The following is a 25,378-nucleotide window of genomic DNA, read 5'->3' on the forward strand; positions in this document are numbered from 1 at the left end:
ATGGGGCCTGGGTATAAAGCCAGCCTGGAGGGCTGTACTGAATATGTTCTTAGGGTTGCCAACCCTCCTGGTCTGCCCTGGCCCCCCGCTGCTCCCAGAAGCCCTGAGGCCCCTGGAGGGTGGGCAAGGGGGGTCTCTGCATGCTGCCCCCGCCCCTAGTGCCGACTCTGCAGCTCCCATTGGCCAGAAACTGCGGCCAATGGGAACTGTGGGGGGGTGCCCGCAGGCAGGGGCAGTGCACAGAGCCCCCGCCCCCCCACCCCCCAGGGGACGCAGGGATGTTGTGGCTGCTTCTGGGAGCAGTTCACGGACGGGACAGCGCGTGGAGCTCCCTGGTCCCACTTACCTCGTCGGCAGCGCAGCGGGGCTAAGCCAGTTCCCGGCCAATGGGAGCTGCGGAGTCGGCGCTCGGGACGCAGGCAGCACACAGAGATCCCTGCCCTCCCACTGCCAGGGGCCGCAGGGTCATGCTGGCCACTTCCGGGAATGGTGCGGGGCCAGGGCAAGCAGGACCCTGCCTTAGTCCCACTGCACCACTGACCGGGAGCTGCCTGAGGTAAGTGCCACCTGGCCGGAGCCTGCACCCCTCACCCCCTCCCACACCCCAACCCCCTGCCCTAGCCTGGAGCCTCCTCCTGCACCCAAACTCCCACCCAGAGCCCACAACCCTCATTCACTCCCACACCCCAACCCCCTGCCCCAGTCCGGAGCCCCCTCCTGCACCCCAAACTCCTGCCCCAGGCATAGCCAGGAGCCCCCTCCCATACCCTGAACCCCTCGGTCCCAGCCCAGAGCCCACACCCCTGCCCACACCCCAGCCCACACCCCCGCCCGCACCTCAACTCCCTGCTCCAGCCTACTGAAAGTGAGTGAGGGTGGGGGAGAGCGAGCGACAGAGGGAGCGGTGATGGAATAAGCAGGGCAGGGCCTCGGAGAAGGGGCAAGGCACGGGGCAGGGCAAGGGTGGTTAGACAGTTGGCATCCCAACGTGTGCTGCTGATCTCCCGTAGGCTTTTTCCTCTACATCACTACCGGCCCACAGGACCTGAGCAGCGGTGCGGCCAGACTGATTAGTCCAGTTTTCCAAGCAACCAAGACCAGCAGCTGCTCTGTAAGTCACCTCTGGGCTACCCGGCTGTCAGTCTCCTCTTGGCTTTGCCTGGCCAGGGAAGGATGGCTGACATCTTGGGAGTGGCTCCTACGCAGTGTCTAGGGACTGCAGGCAGGGCCCTTCTTTACCCACACGCACCTCACCCTCTGGGGGCTGCTGCTGGGGAGAACCAGCCCTTCAAGGCTTGCTGGAAACCACTGAACTCTAAAGGTGCCACTGGGCTTTGTGTTTGCCCAAGGCAGCTAGGGTGTTTCCATCCAGCTGGTGCTCAGCTCCTGGCAGCTCCCAGCTAAGCAGCAAAGGGAAGGGCTGGGGATGAGCTGCATGAGGTGGGTATTTTATGGGAGCCTCAGCAGATCATTAGGCTTAAAATTCCTAAGCTCTGGATTTCATTGAGTCAAAGAGAGCCCTGGGCACCACCCCATTGGGCAGGAGGGACACTGACCTGCTCACCAGCCAGTCAGGATTCTCCAGCGCCAGGCACGTTCAGGAAGTTTGGGTGCTGATTGGCTGGTGAGGGTCGTGCTGTAGGCTGAACAGCATCTCCTGGGATCTTTGGGTGAGGAGAGCATGGTCCGGAGCCAGGCAGAGCTGCGGGGCACACTCCAGCCAGCACCCAGATGAACCAGGGGCTCTTCTGCAGCTGCCCTGCACTCCTCATGCCACCTCTGCTTTGGGCTTAGTGGCTGAGCCAAGACCATGCTGGAGCCGAGGGCCTCCTTCCTGGCTGGCAGCTCCTGGGCATGCAGGGATTGAGCCTGGCACTGAGTGGCAGGGCTTGACAGAGTTATTATCTGTGTGCTTGTTCCGGGTCCAGCTCGTGTTCTACTCCCACCTCTACGACTCGGCCACCGGCAGCCTCAACATCTACTACCAAACCAACTCCGTCACGCAGCTCATGCACACGAGGGCTGGGGACCTCGGCGATTACTGGTTCAGGGGGAAAGTGGACTTCAATGTGACCAAGAACTTTCAGGTGAGCAGCAAACCTTTCCGGTGCCACCATGGGGGCTGGGCCAGCACAGGGCGCCAGGCCCATCTCTTGCTATGGAGCAGCAAGGCAATGTGGGTTTTAAGCCAGGACCCTGTAGGCTCGTGACATGGCACAAAGCCACCCCCTCAGAAGGGGCAAAGGGGAAATTGGGCATGAGCGGCCTCATCCCCTCGGAGCCGTTAGAGGGGTCCCTCCCAGGAAGGGGTGGGGCAGCATGGGGCATGTCCCTGCCCAGGAGATACGTTTCCTGGGGATCACAGGGGCCTTCAGGCTCCAAGGATGCCAATTCAGCCCTGTTCCCAGCCTGACCCTGCATCCCATAACCTCATTCCTCATCAACTTCTGAAGTCACACTATGACTGTGCCCCAATGAGCCAGGCCTTGGCCAGCCATACCCCAGTGCAGGGGCACAGGACATGGGGAGAGTTCCCACCCGCCATGCTCCACAGCCACGGACAGGACATAGGGTCTCCTGCCGTGCCTCACACACCCCAGCCAGGAAGGCGGATTAAAGAGCTGGACCAGCACTAAGAATTGGGTGCTGCAGCCGAGCTGCCCTAGGGGAATGAATTACACACTGTACATTGACCCACCCCTCACACCCTCTACCCCCCACTAGGGTGACCAGACAGCAAGGGCGAACAATCAGGATGGGGGTGGGGGGTAATAGGAGCCTATATAAGAAAAAGACCCCAAAATCGGGACTGTCCCTATAAAATTGGGACATCTGGTCACCCTACCCCCTACGCACTGACACCCTCCACATGTACACACTGACCCACCACCATCACAGCCTAAACGCTGACCCACCTCTACCCCCGTTACACACTGACCCACCTTCATCACACAGCCTAAACATTGACCCACCTCCATACCCTACACACTGACCCACCACCATCACACAGCCTAAACATTGACCCACCTCTACCCCCCCTACACACTGACCCACCACCATCACACAGCCTAAACACTGACCCACCTCTACCCCCCCTACACACTGACCCACCACCATCACACAGCCTAAACACTGACCCACCTCTACCCCCCCACACACTGACCCACCACCATCACACAGCCTAAACACTGACCCACCTCTATCCCCCCTACACACTGACCCACCACCATCACACAGCCTAAACACTGACCCACCTCTACCCCCCCTACACACTGACCCACCACCATCACACAGCTTAAACACTGACCCACCTCTACCCCCCCTACACACTGACCCACCACCATCACACAGCCTAAACACTGACCCACCTCTACCCCCCTACACACTGACCCACCACCATCACACAGCCTAAACACTGACCCCCCTCTACCCCCCTACACACTGACCCACCACCATCACACAGCCTAAACACTGACCCACCTCTACCCCCCCTACACACTGACCCACCACCATCACACAGCCTAAACATTGACCCACCTCTACCCCCCCCACACACTGACCCACCACCATCACACAGCCTAAACATTGACCCACCTCTACCCCCCCCACACACTGACCCACCACCATCACACAGCCTAAACACTGACCCCCTCCATACCCTACGCACTGACCTACCATCACATACACGTTCAATACACAGACCCACCTCACACCCCCGTATGTCCCCCCCGCCCACATGCCCTGAAACCATCCCCATCTAAGCCAAGGTTCCCCAGGGAAACGAATCATGCCGGTATCGGTCTTGCATCACAACACACCGTTTGCTTTCTTTTGCCTATTAGGAGATGGCCCCTCCATCCTCTGTCTCGCAGCCTCTTGCAGTGCCGGCAGATACCCCTGGCTGGGACTCCATGGGGCAGCCCCATTCCTGTGTGACATCTGGGGTGTCCTGCATGGGGAGCAGGCGCTAGCCTGCTCCCTCATGTTACCCGCAGTTCGTTCTGTCCCTGCAGATCGTTCTTGAGGGCATGATCGGAACAGGACAGAAAGGCACCATGGCCCTGGATGACTTGGTTCTATCCCCAGGCTGCATCCGGGCTCCAGGTGAGCCGCCAGACAGGTCCCTTTGCTCACCCTTTTCCAGCTGCTGGACTGGAGTTTTAACCTTAACTCCCTCTCCACGGGACTAATGGGCAGGGCAAGGTTAGTCCTGTCGCTGATGGCAGCTTCTTCAGGTCAACCTCAGCGATGTGAGGTCATCCACTCCTGACTCCCTGCTCGCCATGCAGCACAGCATGGCTTAAAACCTATCTGTCTCTCTCTCCAGCTAGCCGTCTGCCTGCCCCATACAGCCCCTCTAGCTATAGCCCCAGGCAAAGGCAGATTAAGATTTCCTGGGGCCCTGGGCCAGAGCAAGTGGGTAGTCCCTCCAGACTCCAGCCACCTGCAGCCCCGCCTCTGTTCCGCCCCTTCTGCCTGTGGCCCCGCCCATAGCCACACCCCTTTCTGCCCCTTCCCCAGGGTCCTCCCCATTCCACCACCCCATTGCAGTCCCACAACCCCTTTTGCACCTTTCTGTCCCCTGCTCCCCCCCGCCCCCCCGCGTGGCCCCATGACCGCAGAAGCTCTGTCTCTGCGCCATGGCCCGGGGCGCAGCAGGGAGTGAGAGCTCCTCCAGTCCCAGGGTCACAACGGGGATCCGCGTGCTGGGGCTTCCCCCACTACGCCACGTGCTTCCGTTGGGGACCAGGGTCGGGGCTCGGGGTCTTCTCCTGCTCGGGGGCTTCTGCCAGGGACAGGGTTGTGGGCCTCTGGGGGGAACTCCCCCCCGCCCCGGGGCTTCTGCTTGGGATGGGGTCAGACTGGGGCTGGGGGGGCCTTCCCCCATCCCGCAGCTTCTGCCAGGGATGGAGTTGTGGGCACTGCTTCTGGGGAGCGGGTGCGGGGCGCAGGGTCTTCTCCCGCCCGGTGCTGCTGCGGCAGAGCGGGGTCGAGGTGCGGGAGCTTTGCCCGCTCAGCAGCCAGGGCTCCAGGCTTCTGCTGTCCAGTGGTGGATTTTTTCTGGGAGCTCCCCAGGTGGCTGGGGCCTCTGGGCACAGGCCCCATCGGCCCAGTGGCTAATCCACCACTGGCCTCAGGTCCCCCTCCCGGGCTCTGCCATGTTTATTCCCTCAGCCAGCTTTGTTACAAACCAGGCAAGTGTCCCATCGACACACCCAGAAGCCAGGAAATCCTCCCCCGGCCCTTGTGACCTACCCCTCCTACCTACCCCTCCTACCTACCCCTCCCTTGTGACCTACCCCTCCTGCTCCCCCTCCCCCAGCCCCCTCCTCCTCCTACTGCCACATGTGGGAAGCCTTTACAGGTACAGCGACTCCCCAGCTACCCATGGTGTACCAGGCGGGGCAGGCTGGGGAGAGCTGGGATGGGGTGGGACTGTGGGGTGGGGTTCAGGGGGAGGAGGCCGGGGGGCTGGCAGGCACACGACTCAAGCCGTGTCCATGAGCCACCTGTGGTCTGGGCCACACTGGCTGGTCACATGGGGCAGGCTCTTCCACGGCTAGCAGTGCATGGCGCTGGTGCCTAGTGGGACTTTTCCAGCAGTGTGTCATGAGGGGAGGTGGGGCTGGGCTGGGGAACAGGGGGGAAAGAGACCAGGCCTCTCCTGGAGAGACCCACACTCTGAAGAGCAGAGACCTTCCCCTCCGGTCTCCGCTCTCGGTAACGTTCCAGTGCGTTAGGCTTGTGCTAAGGAGACATCTGAGGGGCCTGCAGTGCCCGGCTGGGTCCGTGTTTGCAGGCAGTTAGCTGAGCACTAGGGCCCAGTACAGCCCCTGCCGTAGTGCCCCCTGACCTGCTGTCGCTCTCGCCCTCTCCAGGCAATCCGGTCATCACTCCCACGCCTTCCTCCACTGACCCCACCACGCCCTGCACCCCAGAGGAGTTCACCTGCGACAATAAGAAGTGCGTCAGCGCAGAGCTGGCCTGCGACTTTACAGAGACGTGTGAAGACGGCTCCGATGAGAAGTATTGTGGTAAAGGATCACGCAGCAGCTGGCCTGGGTGGGAGAAAGCTCCGTGGCGCTGTGATATTAACATGAGGTGCGGGACTGAGAGCACCAGCTAGCGCAGGCCGATTGTGGGCAGGGGCTGGGCGCACACATTACCAATGCCGCTGAGTCCTCAGCTGTGCCCCGCTGCCATCCCAGCCCCGGGATCCCTGCACACACCACTCTGCCAACGCCCCTGCGTCCTCACCTCCTGCCCTGCTGCCATCCCAGCCCCGGGATCCCTGCACACGCCACTCTGCCAACGCCCCTGCGTCCTCACCTCCTGCCCTGCTGCCATCCCAGCCCCGGGATCCCTGCACACGCCACTCTGCCAACGCCCCTGCGTCCTCACCTCCTGCCCTGCTGCCATCCCAGCCCCGGGATCCCTGCACACGCCACTCTGCCAACGCCCCTGCGTCCTCAGCTGTGCCCCGCTGCCATCCCAGCCCCGGGATCCCTGCACACACCACTCTGCCAACGCCCCTGCGTCCTCACCTCCTGCCCTGCTGCCATCCCAGCCCTGGGATCCCTGCACACGCCACTCTGCCAACGCCCCTGCGTCCTCACCTCCTGCCCTGCTGCCATCCCAGCCTCTTCTACCCTCCCAGCCTCGGATTTCCTCCCTGCTCACATCTCTGGAGCGTGCAGTGCTTTTGTGCTTCTGAATCTGGTCAGTAAGGACAGTGCTAAGCCCACTCAGCAGACTGGCACTCTGCAGTGACAGCTGGGGCTTTGACACCAGCACTTTGACACTCTGCATTTCCAAACCCTGGCTCCTTGCCCGGCCTGGCCAAACCCTTGTGCTGCTGTTTTACACTAAGCAGATGGAAATGCCCAGAAGCCTGCTCAGAATCAGGGCCCCATTGTGCTAGATTCTCTGCAGACACAGAGATAAATTCGATCCAGCCCGGAGAAGTGTCAGGCCAGGAACCCTCCCTTTGGAAAGTCACCTGGGCATCACAGGTAGCCACATGAATGCCTATTGGACACGCCTGGGGGCCTAGCTCTGGTCACGCGAGCGAAGCCCAGGTACAAGGAGCGGGCATGCTGTGGCACGGGGGGGGGGAGAGGAAACCTCAGCCCAGGGGAGTCAGGCAGGCCCAGGGCACCTACCCAGCAAGGCCATCCAGAGCTCCCCAGGCTCCCTGGGTCCACGGGGCTCAGGGTAATGCGCTGGCTTGTCTAGCCAAGGCCGTAGGGCATGGGATCATGTCTCCAGCTGCCCCGCCGGTGCTGATGGTTGTGGGCACAGACTGCTGCAGCAGCGCACGCCTTCAGGCCAGGAGCAGGCGGGGCTCTTGGCACCGCCTGGTGAGAGGCTTCGCGCTCCCGGTGGCTGCAGGGGCCCAGACGAGGCTTGTGAAAACTTGGTGTGTTCCAGGGACATCGACCTTCGAGGCTGGGGCTAGGGGCTGGAAGGACATCAGTGTGGGCCAGCTGCAGTGGGTGAGGGAGAAAGCCAGCGAGGGCTTACTGCCTGGGGCAGACCACACCACCAACACCTCCACAGGTGAGGCCACCCGCAGGGAGACCCCTGCCCCCTACCCTTCCACCGGTGAGACCCCCACTCCCATCACCCCACAGGGGAGACCTACCTACCCCTAACCCGCCCTATAGGGGACAGTGGGGGAGGGGAGGGGTGGCAGGCGGTGCCTGGGGGCAGTGGGGGAGGGGAAGGTGGCAGGCGGTGCTTGGGGGCAGTGGGGGAGGGGAGGGCAGGCAGGCGGGGTCTGGGGGCAGTGGCCTGGGGGCAGTGGAGGAGGGGTGACCATTCCCCTGCTGTGGCCTGTGTTTCCTGCCTAGGGAGTTACCTGGGCGTGGAGCTGGCTCCAGGCCAGATGGTGTCTGTGGCAAGGGCTCGCACCCCCCTTCTAGGCCCCTCGGGCCTGGCCTGCTCCGTGGAGATGCACTACTGGCTGCACAGCGACCCCCAAGGTACCCGCACGCGCTGCCCCCCAGCCGTGCTGCACTCAGCTCTCCAGCGCAGAGGGAGGGTCCTATGCCCTGTCCCCCACAATATGCCCCGGCGGGGCCTTAGGTGCTGACTATGGGCCAACAGCCTCCTCCCGGTGCTGCAGGGGGAGGACGCAGCCATGTTCTGCCTATTTGCCCCAGGGAAGAGGTTTCTCTGAGCCCCACCTGGAGCCTGGCCCCATCTTCCCATCCCCATCCCCAGGCAGTGCAGACCCAGCCTCCCTGCTGGACGTGACCCCCTCCCCCCATCAGAGCGGCAAGGAGTCACCGGAGGGGTCACTGCAGTACTCCAGCCCTGCCAGGCAATGAGCTTGGCTGCCTGACTCGGATCCCGCTGCCTGACACAGCTGCTGGTACTGGGCCCTGCCATGCTGGGTGGGCTCCCAAGGAGGCTGCCGGGCCGGCGGCTAGGGCCAGTGTCTCAGAGCCAGCGGCTGCCCTGCCATCCCCCCTCTCCCTTTGCTAGGGTTCATTGCGCTCGGCATCGTGGATCATGCCCTGGGGACACACAGGCTGGCCTGGCACATGCAGGGCAACGGCAACGCGGAGTGGAAACACGTCACCGTTCCTCTTGGGGAGAGAGCCAGACCCTTCCAGGTGGGCAAAGCAGCCTGAAAACACCCATCTTGGGCCTTGTGGGCGCTCCGAGGGCGTCCCCAGCACATGCAGGCAGCTTGGGCACCGTCTTGTGTCAGTGCTGCAGCCCCAAGAACAAAGTACTGAGCCAGGAGCAAACCCCGGAGGTTAATTGGGGTGAGGGGACCGGCTGGTCAGGGGGCCAGGGATGGAACAGGAGCCCTTCATGTCTCAGTGCTGACTCCAGTCTAGCCAGGGTGGCAGTGCCCAAACTCAGCCCCAGCCAATCTCCATCCTGGGGAGACATAGGCAGGGGTCTCAGCAATGATTGGCTTCTTGCTGTCAGCAGCCAAGGGCTGAATGGGCCCCACAGAGGGAGCTCCTGTCTCGCTCCCAGGGAGGCCCCTGCAGGTTGGTATGTGAGGGGGCCACTGCCCATCCACCACCAGGCTACCACACGGCACCTCTCACCTTTGTGCTGAATTTTCACAGAGACTTCTGGGCCCCTAGTGTCTGGAGGGGACTGTGGGGCCAGGATGGGGTGTGTGTGCAGCCATGGCTCTTACCAGGGCTGCTGTCCCCCTCAGCTGGAGCTGATTGCCCTGGTGGATCTGCGTGGCCCCATAGTGCAGAGTGCTGCTGTGGACGATGTTGCATTTGTGAACTGCGACCCCCGCTTTACCCCTCCAGATGCCTCAGGTACATCTCTCCCTGGGGCACTGCAGGGAAACGGGAATCGGACACTTACCCACTTCTGCCACTGGGGTCCTGCTCTGCTGCTGGCCCAGGATGGGTAGACTCACCAGCCCTGACCCATTCATGCTCCAGGGCTTGGTTCCAGACGGTGCCAAGTGCAGGATTTGCTCTTTTCCATGGGTTAGTTACTACCACTGCGTGAAGAGCAGGTTAACAACAGGCTGTGGCTGGAGGTGCCCTACACTGGCATGGTATTGAATTTCGTGCACAGGGACTCCACCATCCTGTATGCTGCCCGTGCTGGGCGCCGAGTTGAGGTGGGTGATGAAGGTGCAGGGCGTCTGCATGCTCATCCAAGAGCCAGTGATCTCTGCCCCCTGCAGCCTCCCTTGCCCTTCTCCCAGGTTTGCTCCTCATCCCCTGGGGACTGTGGGGACAGCCCATGCCAGCAGGCAGTAGGGAAGCAGCTGCCATCTGGCTGGCCAGCAGAGCTGTCCTTGCAGAAGGTTGGGGACGATGGTATCAATGGGAGTTAGGCACCTAAATAATTTTGAAGATCTAGGCCCAGGAGTATAGTCCCAGCACCAGAACCTCACCCTGTCAGATTCACATTCCTAGTGCCCATGCAGGGGATGATGCTGAGAGCGTCTCCAGCACCACGGGAGCAGAAGGACTGGGAACCCTGGATACCCTTTCTTCTGATCACTGCCCAAGTGGCCTTCCTTCCTGCAGCCACCACGTGCCCTCTGGGCTACTCCCCGCCCTCCAGGGGGTGATCCAGATTCCCCATGCCTGCCAAGTGCTCAAGGCTGCCATCAAAGGGGCAGGGAAGGGCATCAGGAGCCAGCAGGGACTGGAGCTTGCTCTTCTTCTTCCCGGGCAGAGAGAAGGGCATGTAACCAACAAAGGGATCCGCCTCCTTCCATCTGGAGAGCTCAGAGCAAGGAGCTCACCCCAACTCCAGATTGAGAAACTGAGGCACGGGCACATTAAGTGACTTACCCAGGGTCACACAGTGAAGCAATAGCAGAACTGGGATAGAGCCCAGGAGTCCTGACTCCCAGTTTGCTTGTTCTGACCACTCAACCTCACACCCTTTCAGAGTACAGTAGAGAACCCAGGAACAGAATTTCCTGCTCCTTTGCTCTGGCCACTAGACCTAAGAGCTCTTTGAAATTAGTGGGGTTGGGGATGGACTATAGCAGCTGTAACGTGGCTCTGATGTGGGGCTGAGCCAGGAATGAGGAGTTTGGTTGCAGGATGGCGGCCCCCTTGCCCCTGCCCCAGTCTCTGACTTCATTCACAACTTGGCCTTTCCTCTCTCTGCACAGAGCTGTCTTGCAACTTTGAGATGGGGCTCTGCGGCTGGTACCAGGATCAGAGCGATGATTTTGCGTGGGTGCGAGGCACAGGGCTGGGGCTGGGCTCTGACCACACCACCGGCACAGGTGGGTCCTGCTGGGGAGCCAGAGGGCTTGCCTCAGAAACTCCTTGGCTATGGGGTGCACAGGGCAGGTTAAGCAGCAGGGTTGGGACCCTCCTCCAGGGCCTACCCTGTGGAGCTGGTCTCAGAGCTGCACTCAGCTGGGGCTCTGGGATCCATTCCAAACTCAGCCCAAAGAAGGCGAGCTGAGGGCCAGGAACTTTAGAAGGCAAAGCTGGGCCCCTAGCTGTGGAGTGCAGGGGGCATGCCTGGGCCTGGGCCCCAGGCTGGGCTGTGGGGCAAGGCAAGGTCTCTGGTAGGGAGCAAGCAGAGTTCCTCTGGGAGAGGCTGGGTTTGCTTCTGTCTGCTGCCTTTCCAGCTCTCAGGGGTTGCTGATACACCTGGGCTGGGGTAAGGGCCTGGCCAAGATTTTGGTGAGGCTGGTGTGATGGGGCTTGGCCTGTAGCTGTAGCAAGCTGGGGCTGTGTTTGCAGGGAGGGCTGGGCTCGTGTCTGTAGATACCTGCCTGCCCTTGTTCCTGCTGCTCCAGCTCTCACCGTGGGCTGTGTTTGCTTCTGAAAGGCTATTTCTTGTCCGTGGATCTCTCCGCCCAAAGTACCTGGGCCCTGAGCGCACGTCTCATCACCTACCCCCAGGACCCTCCCACCAGAGAGCAGTGTCTCTCATTCTGGTACCGCCTGGATGGCCCTCAGAGTGGTAAGTCCCACCCTGCTAGGGCTTCCAGGGCCCATTATCTGTGGGGCAGGAGAAACAGATCATTCCCCATCTCCTCCAGGAAGGTGCCAGTTGACATGCCTGGCATTGGCATTCAACAGAAGGCACCTCTGGCAAGGACACACCTGGGCACTGCCCAGGAGGCCATGGTGAGGGGCGTGGGTGTGAGCCAAGGGCTGGAGTTGTGTTGCAGAGAGGGACATGTCCCTGCTGTGTGGGTCACCCTGGTGCTCGTCCTTCCGGGGGTGAGGTCCCAACTGTGTGGGTCACCCAGTGCAGGCTGGGAGAGAGAGTTCCCCAGCACGAGGAGCCTCTCTCCCATCCTGGCTCCCTCCCTTTCTTAGTGCCCCCAAAGAAGGACAGACCCCTGCCCTCCCTGCTTCAGCCCTACCAAGACTCCTTCCCACAGGCCTCTTGCTCACTGGCCTGGGGTGGCTGTTTTACAGGGACCCAGCACTTGGGGTGCAAGGCCAACTTTAGCTCCCGAGAACCACAGGTTCCATTCTCAGCTGCTCAGCCCAGTGTCTGCCCCTTCCGGGGCGATGAACTGAGTGCCAGGCATGTTTCTCTTTGGGGACGTAAAACCCAGGCTCCTGTACGCTCTGCCAATGCAGATCCCTGGTCACTTTCCAGCAGAGGCTGCCCCTGCCTGCTGGAGGTCATCCCCCCAGAGCTGGCTGCAGGTCACTGGGGAGGGGGTTCCTGGCTGTATGACAGGGGCTCAAGGAATGCTCTGTGACTGTCCCCACTTGCTGTTCGCCTGCCCATTCCCATGGGCTCCCTAACCTTCAGTTCCAACCCAGGCACGCTGAACCTAAAGATACAGCACGATGGGGAGCCCGAGACGGTGCTCTGGACCCGAACGGGAGCTCATGGCAGCATGTGGCACCTGGGATTCGCAACACTCAGTCGTCAGGCTCTACAGAGGTACCGGGTAAGGCCCCCGACACAATGCCTCTTCCCTCAGTGCTCAAGGCTCTTCTGTGGCACGTGGGGAGTCACTGCAGAGCCAGGGGTAGGACTCCGGCCTTGCTGGCCCCAGTGCCATGCTGTGATCACTGAGCTGTGCCTGCCCCCATGTGCCTGCACCAGGGACCTTGCTGGCACTCAGTAAGTAATAACAGCGAGTGCCACACTCCTGAGCCCGAGGCTGGGCTGCACGGCCGTGCAAGCTCCGTACGGCTTTGTGCTGCTCACCCAGCCACAGGGCACCTGGGCTGCAGCCCTGGCAGCAGCTGCTTCCAGTGGTCACTTGGGCCCAGACCCTCGAGAGTATTTAGGTGGCTAACTCCACAGATTTCCGTGGCCGTTGGGCTCAGTACCTCTGAGGACCCTTTATCCTGTCCCAGGCAGGCGTGGCACTGACATGGCGCCCTCCAGCAGTGAGCATAGGCAGAGGCGGTGACAATGGGGGCGGTGCTCAGTGCTGTGTGCCTCCCTCCTTGACAGCTGGTCTTCGAGGCTCTCCGGGACGGGTACCTGGGGGACATAGCCCTGGACGATGTCACCGTGCGAGCTGGAGCCTGTGGTCCCCAGGAGTCCTGTTCGTTCGAGGCCAATGCCTGTGGCTTCTCCTCCAGCTGGCAGTACACGTGGGCACGGCAGAGCAACGCCACCGGCACTGCCACCGCTGGTCCTCCCACTGACCACACCGTGGGGACAGCCCGAGGTAATGCAGCCCCTGTGCTCCTGCGGGGCTGCGGGGGCCCGTCTGCCTTCCTTGGGCCTGGCAAACAGCCACTGCACACTGCCTGCAACACAGGGCCCTGGCCAGCCAAGAAGGTGCCGTGCGGTGCTGGGGACTGTCCTTGCGTGGTTCCGATTGCAGAAGGCAGCTCTCCCGCATGCCCATGGGCTGATTGTCAGGCCCATGGCTGCACCTGGCACACTGAGCGCTGCGGAAAAGCTGGTCCCCCAGAGAGAGACCGCGTGTGAGCAGCTGGAATGCTGCAGCATGGACGCTGCAGGGCAGGGCTGAGGTGGGGACCAGGACACGGGAGGGGGATGGGTGAGCAGGGAGCCTGTGTGGCACTGCCAGGTGGGGCTGAGCCAGTCCATTTGCAGGGCACTCCAAGGTGGCCATGCCAATCTCCTGGGTTCCCGGTTCCACTGAGCCAGTGGAAACAGCCGGGGTGCTGTGCTGTGGCTGGCAGGGACCAGCCATACCTCCCCATCCTGAGGGGTGGGCTAAGGCAGGTGAGGCACCAGATTAAGGGTCTTCTAGGCTTTCGAAAAGGAGACGTGGGGTTGCTCGGTAGTTGGCACTGCAAGGAGAAGGCAGGCTGGGACTGGAAGGAAAAGGGCACTCCAGGGACCCAGGTGGGACCTGGGGCTCCGGGAGGTGCTGAGCATAGAAAGGGGCTGGAAGCAGGGCTGGGGGAGGGGGAGCAGGTGAAGAAGTCCTGAAGGGCAGAGGAAACTTTCTGTTTGGTGGGAACGTTTGAGTTTGGACTCTTGGTTTTCTCCCCCGTCTCCACCCCTGGGTTATGTTTGTTGTAAAATGGCTGGAGGGCTAAGCCACAACTCCTCCCCAGACTGATGCATGGCAAGCTGAGGGCGCACACCTTGGGAAGAGAAACTGAGGCAGGGAGTGCTGGCAATGCCATGCTGGGCCAACAGGAGGTACAATAGAGTAGCCATGCCCCTGTGACAATCCCACTGTCTTGCACTCTAGGAGGTGCCAGGTCAGGTAACAGGGAGAGCTCTGTCAGCCCACATGGTCTATGCTGGTTCAGGTGCACTGGAAGATGCAGTTGTTCTCTGGCTTTTCCTTACTGTGGGCCTGCAGCTGGGTCCCTTCTCTGGTTGGTTGGAGGGCTGGCAGAGTCTGCTGTGGGGGGGTCCATGATTGTGCCCTGTGCCCAAAGGTCTGCCCAGGGCTGGTGTTGGGGTGTTACCCGCACACTCTAGGGCGCCCACCTTTCCCCAGTTCCTAGGGCTCAAGGCGTAACCCCAGACTTACCCAGTTCCTAGAGCTCAGGGCCAGTGGCGTATTTACCATGAAACAAACCGTGCAGTGGCTTGGGGCCCCCAACAATGGGGGGCCCCAAAATGCAGGACGAATCTGACAAATGACTGAATTTAATGAGTGTTTCAAGTTGCGAAGCGGTCCAGGCTTTCTGCATTCTGAGAAGTTATTCTGTGAACTGTGCTCTAAACATGGTTTTTTGAAGTAGTCTATTTGCTTTGCCATTTTTTCTGTGTCTCGGCAATAGCATAACAGCAACTAAGGGAAATCGTCATTTGCCAGTCACTGTCTGTCTGCTTGACCAATTATCCAATTGAATAAAAGCACCCTCCCCCACATTGTTTCAGAGCCTGATAAAAACACGGAATTAATGGCGTTAAAGCTAATTAGGTGGTCCATGGCCCACTGAGGCCCACCCGTGGCTACGCTGCTGCTCTTTCAGACATTTTTAATCTGCCTAAAATCAAGGTCAACTTTTTAGCAATAATGGAACAACACTGAGTCTGGCAGTCAAAAATGCAAAAAAAATCAAGGCGAGGCAAGAAGACGAAGCGAAGCAAAAAGACAGTTTGTCATCTTATTTTTAAAAGCTTGAAGTGTTGAATTGTGGACATTCATCAAAAAGTATGGGCGAGGAAACATCTGAATTATCTGATCACTTGCCGAGTCGTGGGGATCCCACAACGACTGCAAAAGTTGAACAAGTGGACTCTGAAGTGACAATGGAACTATAAAATATTGGTAATTTTGTTGAAGTAAGGGAAGAAACCTACCCTGAAGACATTGCATTATGGCCAAAATCTGTTGCATTGGATATGATAGAATATTTCTTAGTAAATGAACCGAAAAACGTAGGTAATATGGAAAATTTGAGAAAAGAGTATGAGATTGCAGGACGAAAGCAATTTAGAGGTTTTCATGAGTCCCATTTTCTGAGGATGAAGAAGAATGGGATGACAGAAATGAGAATTTGGTTGATTGTTTCATAAACCACTAAGGCAGGTTACTGTTATGTTTGCAAATTAATCCCTGACCATAGTAAAGGAAAACAAACATTCGTTGACGGGCACTCTAATTGGAGAAACTTTGCAAGACATATTGCTGATCATGAAACTTCCAAAGCTCATATCAACGTTATGTGTAAGTTCGTTCCAAGGTGTAAATTATCTGGAAGAATTGATTCTGTGTTATCAGCTCAGGAGTGAAAAGGAAGTGCTGAGACGTGTTGTTGCCCCGGTCAAACTGCTGTCTTCTTTGGGACTACCTTGAAGAGGACATGATGAGTCATCATTGCCAAATCAAAAAGGTAATTTTTTAACCCGCCTTGAATATCTTAGTGAATTTGATGATTTTCTCAAAGAACATTTGAAAAATTATCAGTATTGTGGCTCAGGGAAGACCAACTTTTTAACACACTGAACCTACAATGAATTCTTCACTATAATGGCAGAGCTGCTCAGAAACCAATTCACTGATGAAGTAAAGGATGCCAAGCATTATTCTATAATAGTCGATTCAACACCAGATGTGAGTCATGTAGACCAATTAACATTAATTTTAAGAAATGTGACCGGCAATGGTGAAGCTGTAGAGTGATTTCTTTGTTTTGTCCCGCTAAAATCCCACACTTTGAAGGTCTGCAGACAACGGTTTGGAAATCATTGCAAATTTAGGTTTGGACATCAAAAACTGTCATTGGCAGAGCTTTGATAATGCCACAAATATGGCAGGAAAATATTCAGGTCTACAGGCAAGACTGACGATGCAAGCCCCTCTGCTTTATTCATACCATGTTCCAGCCATTCCTTAAATTTAATCTGCAATGCTGCAGCCGAATCTTGTGAGGGAGCTACACATTTTTTGACTTTGTTCAAAACGTGTTTGCCTTTTTTTTTTGGTTTCCACGCACCGGTGGAGTATGCTACAATCACGCTTGGAGCAGGCAAATGAAAAACATTTGACAGTCAAAAGAATTGGTGACACCAGGTGGTCTGCTCATGCAGATGCTGTTTTGGCTTTGAAAATGAGCTATGATGACATAAAGAAAACCTTATTTGACACAGCCACATCAAATTCAGAAAAACTACGTGCGAAAAATGAAGCAAAGTCCTGAGCAGAAAAGTTTGAAAAGTACGATATTGCTGTTTTTACTCTTTTTTGGAACTGTTGACTTCAAAGAATTAATGCCGTCAGCAAATCGCTGCAAAAGATTGATACAAATGTATTGAATGCTGCACAATTGTTAACCTCCGTTAAAAGTTTTGTCATAGAAGTTCAAAATGACAATAGCTCAGTGGAAGCAAGAGACAATGAAATCAATTTAAAAGGGAAAGAGCAGATCATCGTTGAGACAGTCAATGTTATTTGTGACAGAATAATAGTGCAATTGCAGAGTAGAGGTGAATCTCTAAAGAAAACTTTTGCTTTATTTTGCTTGTTTTTTGACAGAAGTACGGACGAAAATGCTAAAAGCCACTACAGTAAGAAATTAAGTGAATTCTACTGAGAGGACATAGACACAAATCTTTTTGAAGATGAAGTGAAACATTTCATTCATTTTAACGAAAATGATGAGGTCTGTGCTTCGAGATCACCAATTGATTTGTATAGATTTATATGTGATGGTTTGCAGGCAACCATTCCAAATGTAGAAACCATTCTGAAAATATTTTTAACAATACTTGTCCCAAACACTTCTGGTGAACGTTCTATTTCTGTATTGAAACGAGTTAAAAATTATTTTCAAAATACGAGTCAGGAACATTTGATAAGGTCGACAATATTGACAATTGAAAGTGCCTCTTTACAAAATGTTACTTATGATGACTTAATTGACGATTTTCTAAAAAAAAAGTGGAAAAAGAAAGCTATCTGAATAAATTTTTTTTTTCCAAATTGGATAAGTTTCTTCAGAGGAAGTTAACTTTTATTTTTCCATCATGTGTCATCTGTACTTTTTATTTTTACGCATTTTTCACATTAGTATAATGCAAATACAAGCTTTCATCTAGACCAGAAGTTCTTAAACTGTGGTCTGAGAACTCCATTCAGGTGGACCGAGGAAAGGTTATTAAGTATTTTTATAAAGCGCTCTTATCCAAAGTACTTCACAATAGTTCAACGTTTGGTAAGATCATTAAGTGGTCTGCTGAGTCCCTCAGCAATTTTCAAGTGGTCTGTGAAAAAAAAGTTAGAATTCAAAAACAATCAAGGTACCTCACTTTATTTTAATTTACTTCCTATTACTTATAATATAGGAGGAGGAAGAAGAAAAAAAGATTGGAAAACTTGGGGGGAGATACGAGAGAATGTTCTCTTACTTAGCTGGGTCCCGAGGGTCGGGCCCCAAAAATGAAGCTGCGCAGAGGGCCCCACTAAACTCTAAATCTGCCACTGCTCAGGGCATAATCTTGTGTGGGTTTGGGGGGTCTTTTGCCAGTGAAAGAGCCTTACACAGTAATATCCTTAACCTCTATTCACAGCTACCAAACAGAACACACATGCTAAGCAGACAATGCTTCCCGTTCCCAAGGAGGCAGAGGAACTTTCCCTGGTGGCCAGGCAGGATCAGGACATCCTGGGCTGTGTCCTGGAGTTGGTTCCAATCCAAAGAATTTCCTTTTGGACTCCAGTTTACATAGTTAAACTTGAGTCCTGCTTAGTTGTACCTTAACCAACCATTTTACTAAAGTATTATAAAATAATTCTTTGACCAGTCCTAACATATTGTGAAACAATTCTTTACCCAATCATACCCCACCATCTTAGTTGATTTATGCCTAGCAAAATTAGTTATATAACAGACAGAAGCAATGAAAGAACCAGACAGAGACCATTTAGATAAACAATAGATAAGCCTGGGTTTATGTCACTGAGGTCATGGAAATAGGGTGACCAGATGGCAAATGTGAAAAATCGGGACGGGGGTGGGGGGTAATGTGTGCCTATATAAGAAAAAGCCCCAAATATCGGGACTGTCCCTATAAAATCGGGACATCTGGTCACCCTGCATGGAAGTGACTTGCAGAGACCTCCCTGCCATTCCCTGCTTCAGCCCCTGGGACTGTGGGACTCCCGAGTTGGGGCCTGGGCAGGGTTCCAGTGACAGGCCACAGCAGCGACGAGGTTCCAGCAACAGGTGACGGACTCCTGAGGGGATCCTCCTCAGACCTCGAGCAGGGGGAGGGGTATGCCTCGGGTGAGCGGCTGGGGGTGTCCCATTTTCTCCTTGAGCAATATGGTCACCCTGCAGCTTCCAGCTGCTGTGGGCAGATAGGGAACCCCCCAGCCACCGCAGTATGGGGGGAAGGAACCATGGAGCTGCAGCAGCAAAAGTCACAGACAGGTCACAGCTTCCACTGTGAATTTTTGTTTATTGCCTGTGACATGTCCATGACTTTTACTAAAAATAACCATGACACAATCTTAGCCTTAGTAATAGAGAAGTAGGGACCATAAAGGCAAAACAATAAAGAAAAGAGATTTCACCACCCACAACTGCTGATAAGCGATTCCTTGCCAGACAGAATGCCAGCAAACAAAGTTTTCTTTAAATATCTTAAGAGATTCCTTGCTTATGGGTGATGATGGTGCTATTGGGACAGGAGCTTTCTTAACAGCCTGATAGCTCATTGGTTTGATGTAATGTAGAGGGAATGTGAGGATGTGACTGTCTGCTTTTAGCTCATGGCTGCTGCCCTCCTAATGTGACTGCAGAAAAAGGCCTTAGCCCTTATGGGGGAGAGGGGTCTGTAGCTGTACCCCGTGCCCAGGGGTCTGACTAGGGATGCTGCTGGGGGGATAGGGGGGGTCCATGACTGTGCTCCAGTCCGTGCCCAGGAGTCTGATCAGGGCTGATGCTGGAGGGTCCATGGCTGTGCCCCGGGCCCAGGGGTCTCAGTTCTGGGCCTGGAATGATTAAGTGACTCTCTCTGCCAGGCTGTTGGGTTTTGTTTTCCACAGGATATTACATGATTGTTGATACCAGCAAGGGCTCCCTGCCCCGTGGGCAAGCAGCCACTCTGAGCTCTGGGCAGTACAGGCCCCTGACTCATCCGCAGTGCCTGGGCTTCTGGTACCAGCTGAGCGCCAGTGACCCAGGTGAGCCTGGAAGCCTTTGATCCCCTCGGGCTGGCGGGCGCAGAGATGCTGGGCAGTGGAGTGAGGGGCAAGAGGCTGTGGAGGAAGGCTGTTCTGTGGTTAAAGCCAGGCCTGGGAGTCAGGACTCCTGGGTTCTCGTCTCGGCTCTGCCACACACTTGCTGGGTGAGCCATGGCCCTTCTTGGTGGTTGGTTCTCTCATGGTAAACTGGGCATCCCCACCCCCGCCCGCGACCTCACAGGGAGTGTGAGTAGGAGTGTGGGGACCTCCAACCCAGGAACAAATCCCACTGCCTCCTACTTGTACCCTGGCCCAGGTGCCTTTCTCGGGCCCGTGGATTCTGCCAACTCCCCGGGAGGCTAGAGTTAGCCAGGTCAAGCCAGGGCTTGAGGCCGGCCAGCCAAGTGTCCTGGCAGTGCCTGGAAACATCTTCCCCATGGAACTGCTAGTGACAAAGCCTGGGGGGGTCTCTCCGTGCCCTGTTGTCAGCCCCATTGCACCAGTATGGAAATGGCTAGGGCCCCGCAGTGAGTCAGGACTAGAACTCGGGGGCCCTGACACCCAGTGCCCTGCATGCTGCCTCCATGGTGCTTTGGAGGAAGGTTGAGAGCAGAGCAAGCTCCCGGTAACGCCACCAGTGCCACGGGCTTGGCGGTGCCACTGCTCCAGTGGGTGGCCCTCAGGAGATATCACCGTCTCTGTCTCTCGCTAGGGTCTCTGACGGTGTGTGTGAAGGAGAAGGGGGTGCAGCGGAGGCTGTTCAGCGTGAGCTCAGTGCAGGGGGACGCTTGGCGCTACGGTAACGTGACTGTCCAAGTGGCTGAGGACTGGCAGGTGAGACAGCCAGGGGACCTGGTCCTTGACTGGGGCTCTGATGCGCTACCTCTACATAACAGGGCGATCAGTCAGATCCCAGCCTGAGTCAGAGAGGAGCTGCAGAGCCCTGGCCGCCTAATCCTGGAAGCTGCTCTCTGAGCAGAGATGTGCTCTGAGGGACTTCTCTTGGGCTGAACCCCAGCCCCGGCTACTCCGCGGGAAGCCATCCATGGGTGGAGGCTGGACTGGGCCTGCCAGGCCTGGTGAGGGGGAAGGAAGGTCAAGTCCTCCACTGGAGCTGGGTAGGTTTTACACCATGCGCCTCCCTGTGGCACATGGGCACCGGCCAGCAGGAGGTTGGAAGGCTGGAGCAGACCTGGGCTAGTCCTGGGGCACCATGCTGTCGCTGCATGGCTGAGACCCCGGGGGTCCATCAGGCTCTGGCCCCGCCTGCACAAAGAGGAGGAGCAGAGCAATGCCCTGGGTGGGCCTGGCCCCTCCCTTCCAGGCTCCATGAGAGCATGCCGAGCCCCAGTGGTGTCCAGTCGGCTCTGGCGGGACCTCCGGCCTGACCCTGGATCTGCTCCCTGCTCTCTCTGGCAGGTCGCCTTCGAGGTGGTGAGTGCTGGCGGCGAGCTCTCCTACGTCGCCCTCGATGATCTGCACCTGAAGGCCAGCAGCTGCCCAGAGCCAGGTACGGGGCTGATAGTGCCCAGGGCCCACTAGGCAGGTGCTTCCAGACACAGCTCTTCAGGGCCGGGCAGTCTGGCCGGGGAAGGGGAGGGTGGCCCAGCAGGCTGAGCAGGGGGCAGTGAGGGGAGAGCTAGCTGCAGGGGGTGGGTTCAGCTACACGGGAAAAGGGGGGCAGGGCAGGGGAGGGGAGGAGGGATGCCGAGGTGAGGACTGAGAGGGGACAGCTGGCGCAACGTGCCAGCCAGCACCGAGCAGAGTCTGGAGCAGCCCGAGGTCCCTCTTTGGCGCCTGCCTGCGCGACGTCTCTGGCTGGCTTCTCTCTGCAGCTCCTACAGGACCCCTAGGACGGGTCCTGGCCAGTTGTGTGTCGGTGTCCAAGTGGAAAGGCCGGGGCAGGTGTGACACATGTACACTGCTGTGCGCAGCAGGGTCAGACAGGAACTGGGCCCTACCAATCTGAACATGGCAGCCAAGGCGGGGTTGGGAACCTGCTGCTCAGCCCAGGGGCGGCAGGTTTGTATAATTTTTGGTGGTGCCCAGAACGGGTCCAAGTCCTGCCTCCCCTCCACCCGCCCCTGTGCCTTGTAAGCTGATATATATTTTTAAAAATACTGTAAAAATGGACTGGAAACAGTAAGCGGTTAACAGTTTCCCTATATTGCACAATTTGGGGGTGTGGCGGGGGATGACGGCTCTGGCTGGGGGTGAGGGCTCTGGGGTGGAGCTGGGACTGAGGGGTTTGGGATGTGGGAGGGAGCTAGGGTGACCAGATGTCCCGATTTTATAGGGACAGTCCTGATATTTGGGGCTTTGTCTTGTATAGGCACCTATTACCCCCCATCCTCTGTCCCGATTTTTCACACTTGCTATCTGGTCACCCTAGAGGGGCTCAGGGCTAAGGCAGAGGGTTAGGGTGTGGGGTGAGGGCTGCGGGGTGGGGCCATGGATGAGGGGTTCACAGTGCAGGAGGGGTCTCAGGGCTGGGGCAGAGGGTTGGGTTGTGGGGGAGGTGAGGGCTCTGGCAGGGAGTGCGGGCTCTGGGGTGGGGCAGGGCTGGGAATGAGGAGTTTGGGGTGGAGGCAGGCTGTCCTGAGGCTGGGGCCAGAGAGGAGGACTCCACAGTCCCCCCAGCCCTCTCGGCCGTGGCAGCACGCTCCCCCGGCACCATCACTGCTCCCTCCGCAGGTCAGCCTCCTGCTGGTGCTGCTCCCTTTTGTAGCCAGCAGTGGCCGTCAAGGGAGCACAGCGCGGAGCAGCAGGGCAGGCCGGGACGCTCGGGGGAAAGCATATGGGGGCAGCAGGCAGGGCTGGGGGCAAGGTGATGCTCCGGGGGCAAGGTGATGACTGTCCCCGTGGTTAGAGACATAGAATCATAGAATATCAGGGTTGGAAGGGACCTCAGGAGGTCATCTAGTCCAACCCCCTGCTCAAAACAGGACCAATCCCCAATTAAATCATCCCAGCCAGGGCTTTGTCAAGCCTGACCTTAAAAACTTCTAAGGAAGGAGATTCTACCACCTCCCTAGGTAACGCATTCCAGTGTTTCACCACCCTCCTAGTAAAAAAGTTTTTCCTAATATCCAACCTAAACCTCCCCCACTGCAACTTGAGACCATTACTCCTTGTTCTGTCCTCTTCTACCACTGAGAATAGTCTAGAGCCATCCTCTTTGGAACCACTTCTCAGGTAGTTGAAAGCAGCTATCAAATCCCCCCTCATTCTTCTCTTCTGCAGACTAAACAATCCCAGTTCCCTCAGCCTCTCCTCATAAGTCATGTGTTCCAGACCCCTAATCATTTTTGTTGCCCTTTGCTGGACTCTCTCCAATTTATCCACATCCTTCATGCTGCTGTTATCCTGTGTAGCAGCCCGGGCTCGTAGGGATGGGGCTGCCCCAGAGAGGTCTTGCCAAGGGTCTGATCCCGCACTTCTCCCAGTGAGTGCAGGGTGGGCCCAGAGGATGCCCCAGTGGCACCATGAGCCCATGCTCCTGTAATGGGGCAGGGGGTCTCTTGCTGGCAGGTTCCTGTGACTTTGAGTCAGACACTTGTGGCTGGACCAGCCCCTCAGACCACACCCTGGGCAGCTACACCTGGGGCTGGAAGAGCGGGGCCAGCCCGGGCCCGGAGGTGGACCACACGCTGGGCACGACAGCAGGTGAGAGGCACTCTTGGCCAGGTAGGAGCGGAGATGGAGCTGCTTGGGGGAGGCATCCTGGAGGCGGGGTTCTGACTGCCCTGTGGGGGTGTCCAAGGGACCCACACACTGATGGGCAGGGCTGGGGAGCTGAGCAGGTAGCCCTCACCATGCAGCCTTCCTGGGAGGGGGTGGGCGGCAGAGAAAGGGGGATGGGGGACTCAGTGTTTGGGCAGGGAGGCTCCTCACTTCAGAACAGTGCCCAGCATGGCCAGGAGTGCCGGGCCAGAGCCTCCGGAGGTGCTTGTTCCTGAGGGCTGGGTGGAAGAGACGATGAGTGGCTCAGGAACTGGTCAGGGGCTGGCTGAGCTCTGCCCGGCGTGACTTGCGGCTCAGCACAGTACTCAGCGGCTCTCAGCACCACCCAGGATGCCTGGATCTTGGCTGGGGGCCATGCTGCAGTGCTGGCTGTGGGGCGACCCACCCTTTCTCTGCGGCTGGCAGTGGCTGGTGTTGCTGGGAGTGATGGTGCAATGCGTGACCCCAAAGGACCAGAACTGACCCTGTGACAGCCCCAGCTCAGAGCTTGGCTTTCAGGCAGTGCCCAGCCACCAGCACTGACCCAGGGCCCCCATCAGGATCACAGGCGAGTGGGGCTTGACCACATTGGGAAATGGTGGGGTAACTGAGCCCCATGAGTTGGGGGGAGCAGAGAGACGCTTCTGAAACTCAGAGGGCCAGAGAGGCTAAGGGGAGGGGATACCGAGCCCATGGTGCTCTGACCCGGGCTGGGGGTGGGCGGGCATTGAGCCCATGGTGCTCTGACCCGGGCTGGGGGGGGGGGGGGGGGGGGCACCGAGCCCATGGCGCTCTGGCCCAGGCTGGGGGGCACTGAGCCCATGGTGCTCTGACTCAGGCTATGGGGGGCACCGAGCCCATGGGTCTCTGGCCCAGGCTGGGGGGCACCGAGCCCTTCTGTGGATTCTGACGTCAGGTTCCTAGCTGGGGGGAACCGGGGCCCACTGCGGGGAACATGGAGTGCAACACCCCCCGCCCATGGGTACCTGGGCAGATCCGCCCCATGTGGGTCTGGCCAGGCTCCCAGCCGGCCAGTTCCCTTCGCATGCTGTGTGGAGCTGTGCAGCTGACAGGCCTGGCGGCCCTGGACTCTGAGACCCTGTTTCTGCCCAGCCCCAGCACGGCTCAGGAAGCAGCAGGGCACAGCCCTGCCCTTCTGCACCAACGTGCCTCCGCCTGGCCCTGCCTGTGGACCCCTTGGGGGCGAGGGGCCCTGTGGCTGCCCACTGAGGCAGGGAGTGTCCTGGGAGTGTCCCTCAACAGGCCGGTGAAGCAGGGTGCTGCCTAGGAGTCAACCCGAGGGGTTTGGGCAAGGTCGGACGAGGAGCCCTGGGCCGCAGTAGGCAGAAGGGCACAGGGAGATGAGAGGTGAGCAGACCCGACCTGGCCTGCAAAAGGAGGCTGGCCCCTGTACTCCTGCTGCATCTCCCCCACAGGTCACTACGTTTACTTCAATGCCAGCGTGCTGGGGCCTGGGGGGAACGCAGCCCGGCTGCTGAGCGAGCACCTGCCAGCCACCACGGGTGCCTGCCTTCGGTTTTGGTACCACATGGACTTCCCAGAGCACTTCTGTGAGTGACGCCTACTGCCACAAGCCTGGGGCCTTCACTCCCAGTGCTGGCATGGGGGGCTGGCGTGTGAGAGGCAAAGGGCTGAGGCCAGCTGTGGGCAGGGGATCCACAGTCATTGTGCTACTCCAGCTGGGGAGAGGCAGAGCAGGGAGTTGGGAAGGTCCCAGATGGGGCTAAATCCTGGGTGAGGGAATTATCCCAACAGACTGATGAAGCCATGAGCTGATGTCAGTGAAGCTGAGGGCTGGCCAGGCTGTTCTAGGCGCCCTGGGGCATTAATCGCGGGGAGGCCCCACCCTGTCAGTAAGAGCAGCTGCACAAGGGCTTAGGGGGCTTGTGGGCAACATGGCCTGCCTAAACTGGTCTACCTGGGCAGCGGGACTCGTCCCTGCCTGCTATCCTGGCCCAGGGGCTTCACTTGGGCCAGCCAGCTGAGCTGATGCAGTTGGGAATGGCAGCAGAGAGGGTGATGCTGCACAAGTCAGGTGCAGGGGTTGGAGCAGGAAGCCAGGACTCCTGGGTTCTAGTCCCAGCCCTGACACTCACTGGCTGTGGGACCCTG

The 25,378-nt window shown here is 57.8% G+C and overlaps 1 protein-coding gene across 1 annotated transcript in view; it reads left to right on the top strand.

The window, feature by feature from the left end:
* Positions 1-25,378, top strand: part of MAMDC4 (MAM domain containing 4) — a 44,435-nt gene that overhangs the window by 11,726 nt on the left and 7,331 nt on the right. Inside the window, exons 9-25 of the mRNA XM_043530685.1 lie at positions 1,011-1,111; positions 1,929-2,087; positions 4,014-4,104; positions 5,880-6,035; positions 7,432-7,560; positions 7,854-7,985; positions 8,491-8,621; positions 9,188-9,299; positions 10,628-10,744; positions 11,302-11,436; positions 12,258-12,388; positions 12,904-13,123; positions 19,385-19,522; positions 20,235-20,356; positions 20,942-21,032; positions 23,054-23,188; positions 24,682-24,816. Coding sequence (XP_043386620.1) covers positions 1,011-1,111; positions 1,929-2,087; positions 4,014-4,104; positions 5,880-6,035; positions 7,432-7,560; positions 7,854-7,985; positions 8,491-8,621; positions 9,188-9,299; positions 10,628-10,744; positions 11,302-11,436; positions 12,258-12,388; positions 12,904-13,123; positions 19,385-19,522; positions 20,235-20,356; positions 20,942-21,032; positions 23,054-23,188; positions 24,682-24,816 — 2,235 coding nt within the window. The remainder of the gene's footprint in view (positions 1-1,010; positions 1,112-1,928; positions 2,088-4,013; positions 4,105-5,879; positions 6,036-7,431; positions 7,561-7,853; positions 7,986-8,490; positions 8,622-9,187; positions 9,300-10,627; positions 10,745-11,301; positions 11,437-12,257; positions 12,389-12,903; positions 13,124-19,384; positions 19,523-20,234; positions 20,357-20,941; positions 21,033-23,053; positions 23,189-24,681; positions 24,817-25,378) is intronic.

This window comes from Chelonia mydas, chromosome 16 (assembly GCF_015237465.2).
Source record: "Chelonia mydas isolate rCheMyd1 chromosome 16, rCheMyd1.pri.v2, whole genome shotgun sequence".
Taxonomy (NCBI): domain Eukaryota; kingdom Metazoa; phylum Chordata; order Testudines; family Cheloniidae; genus Chelonia; species Chelonia mydas.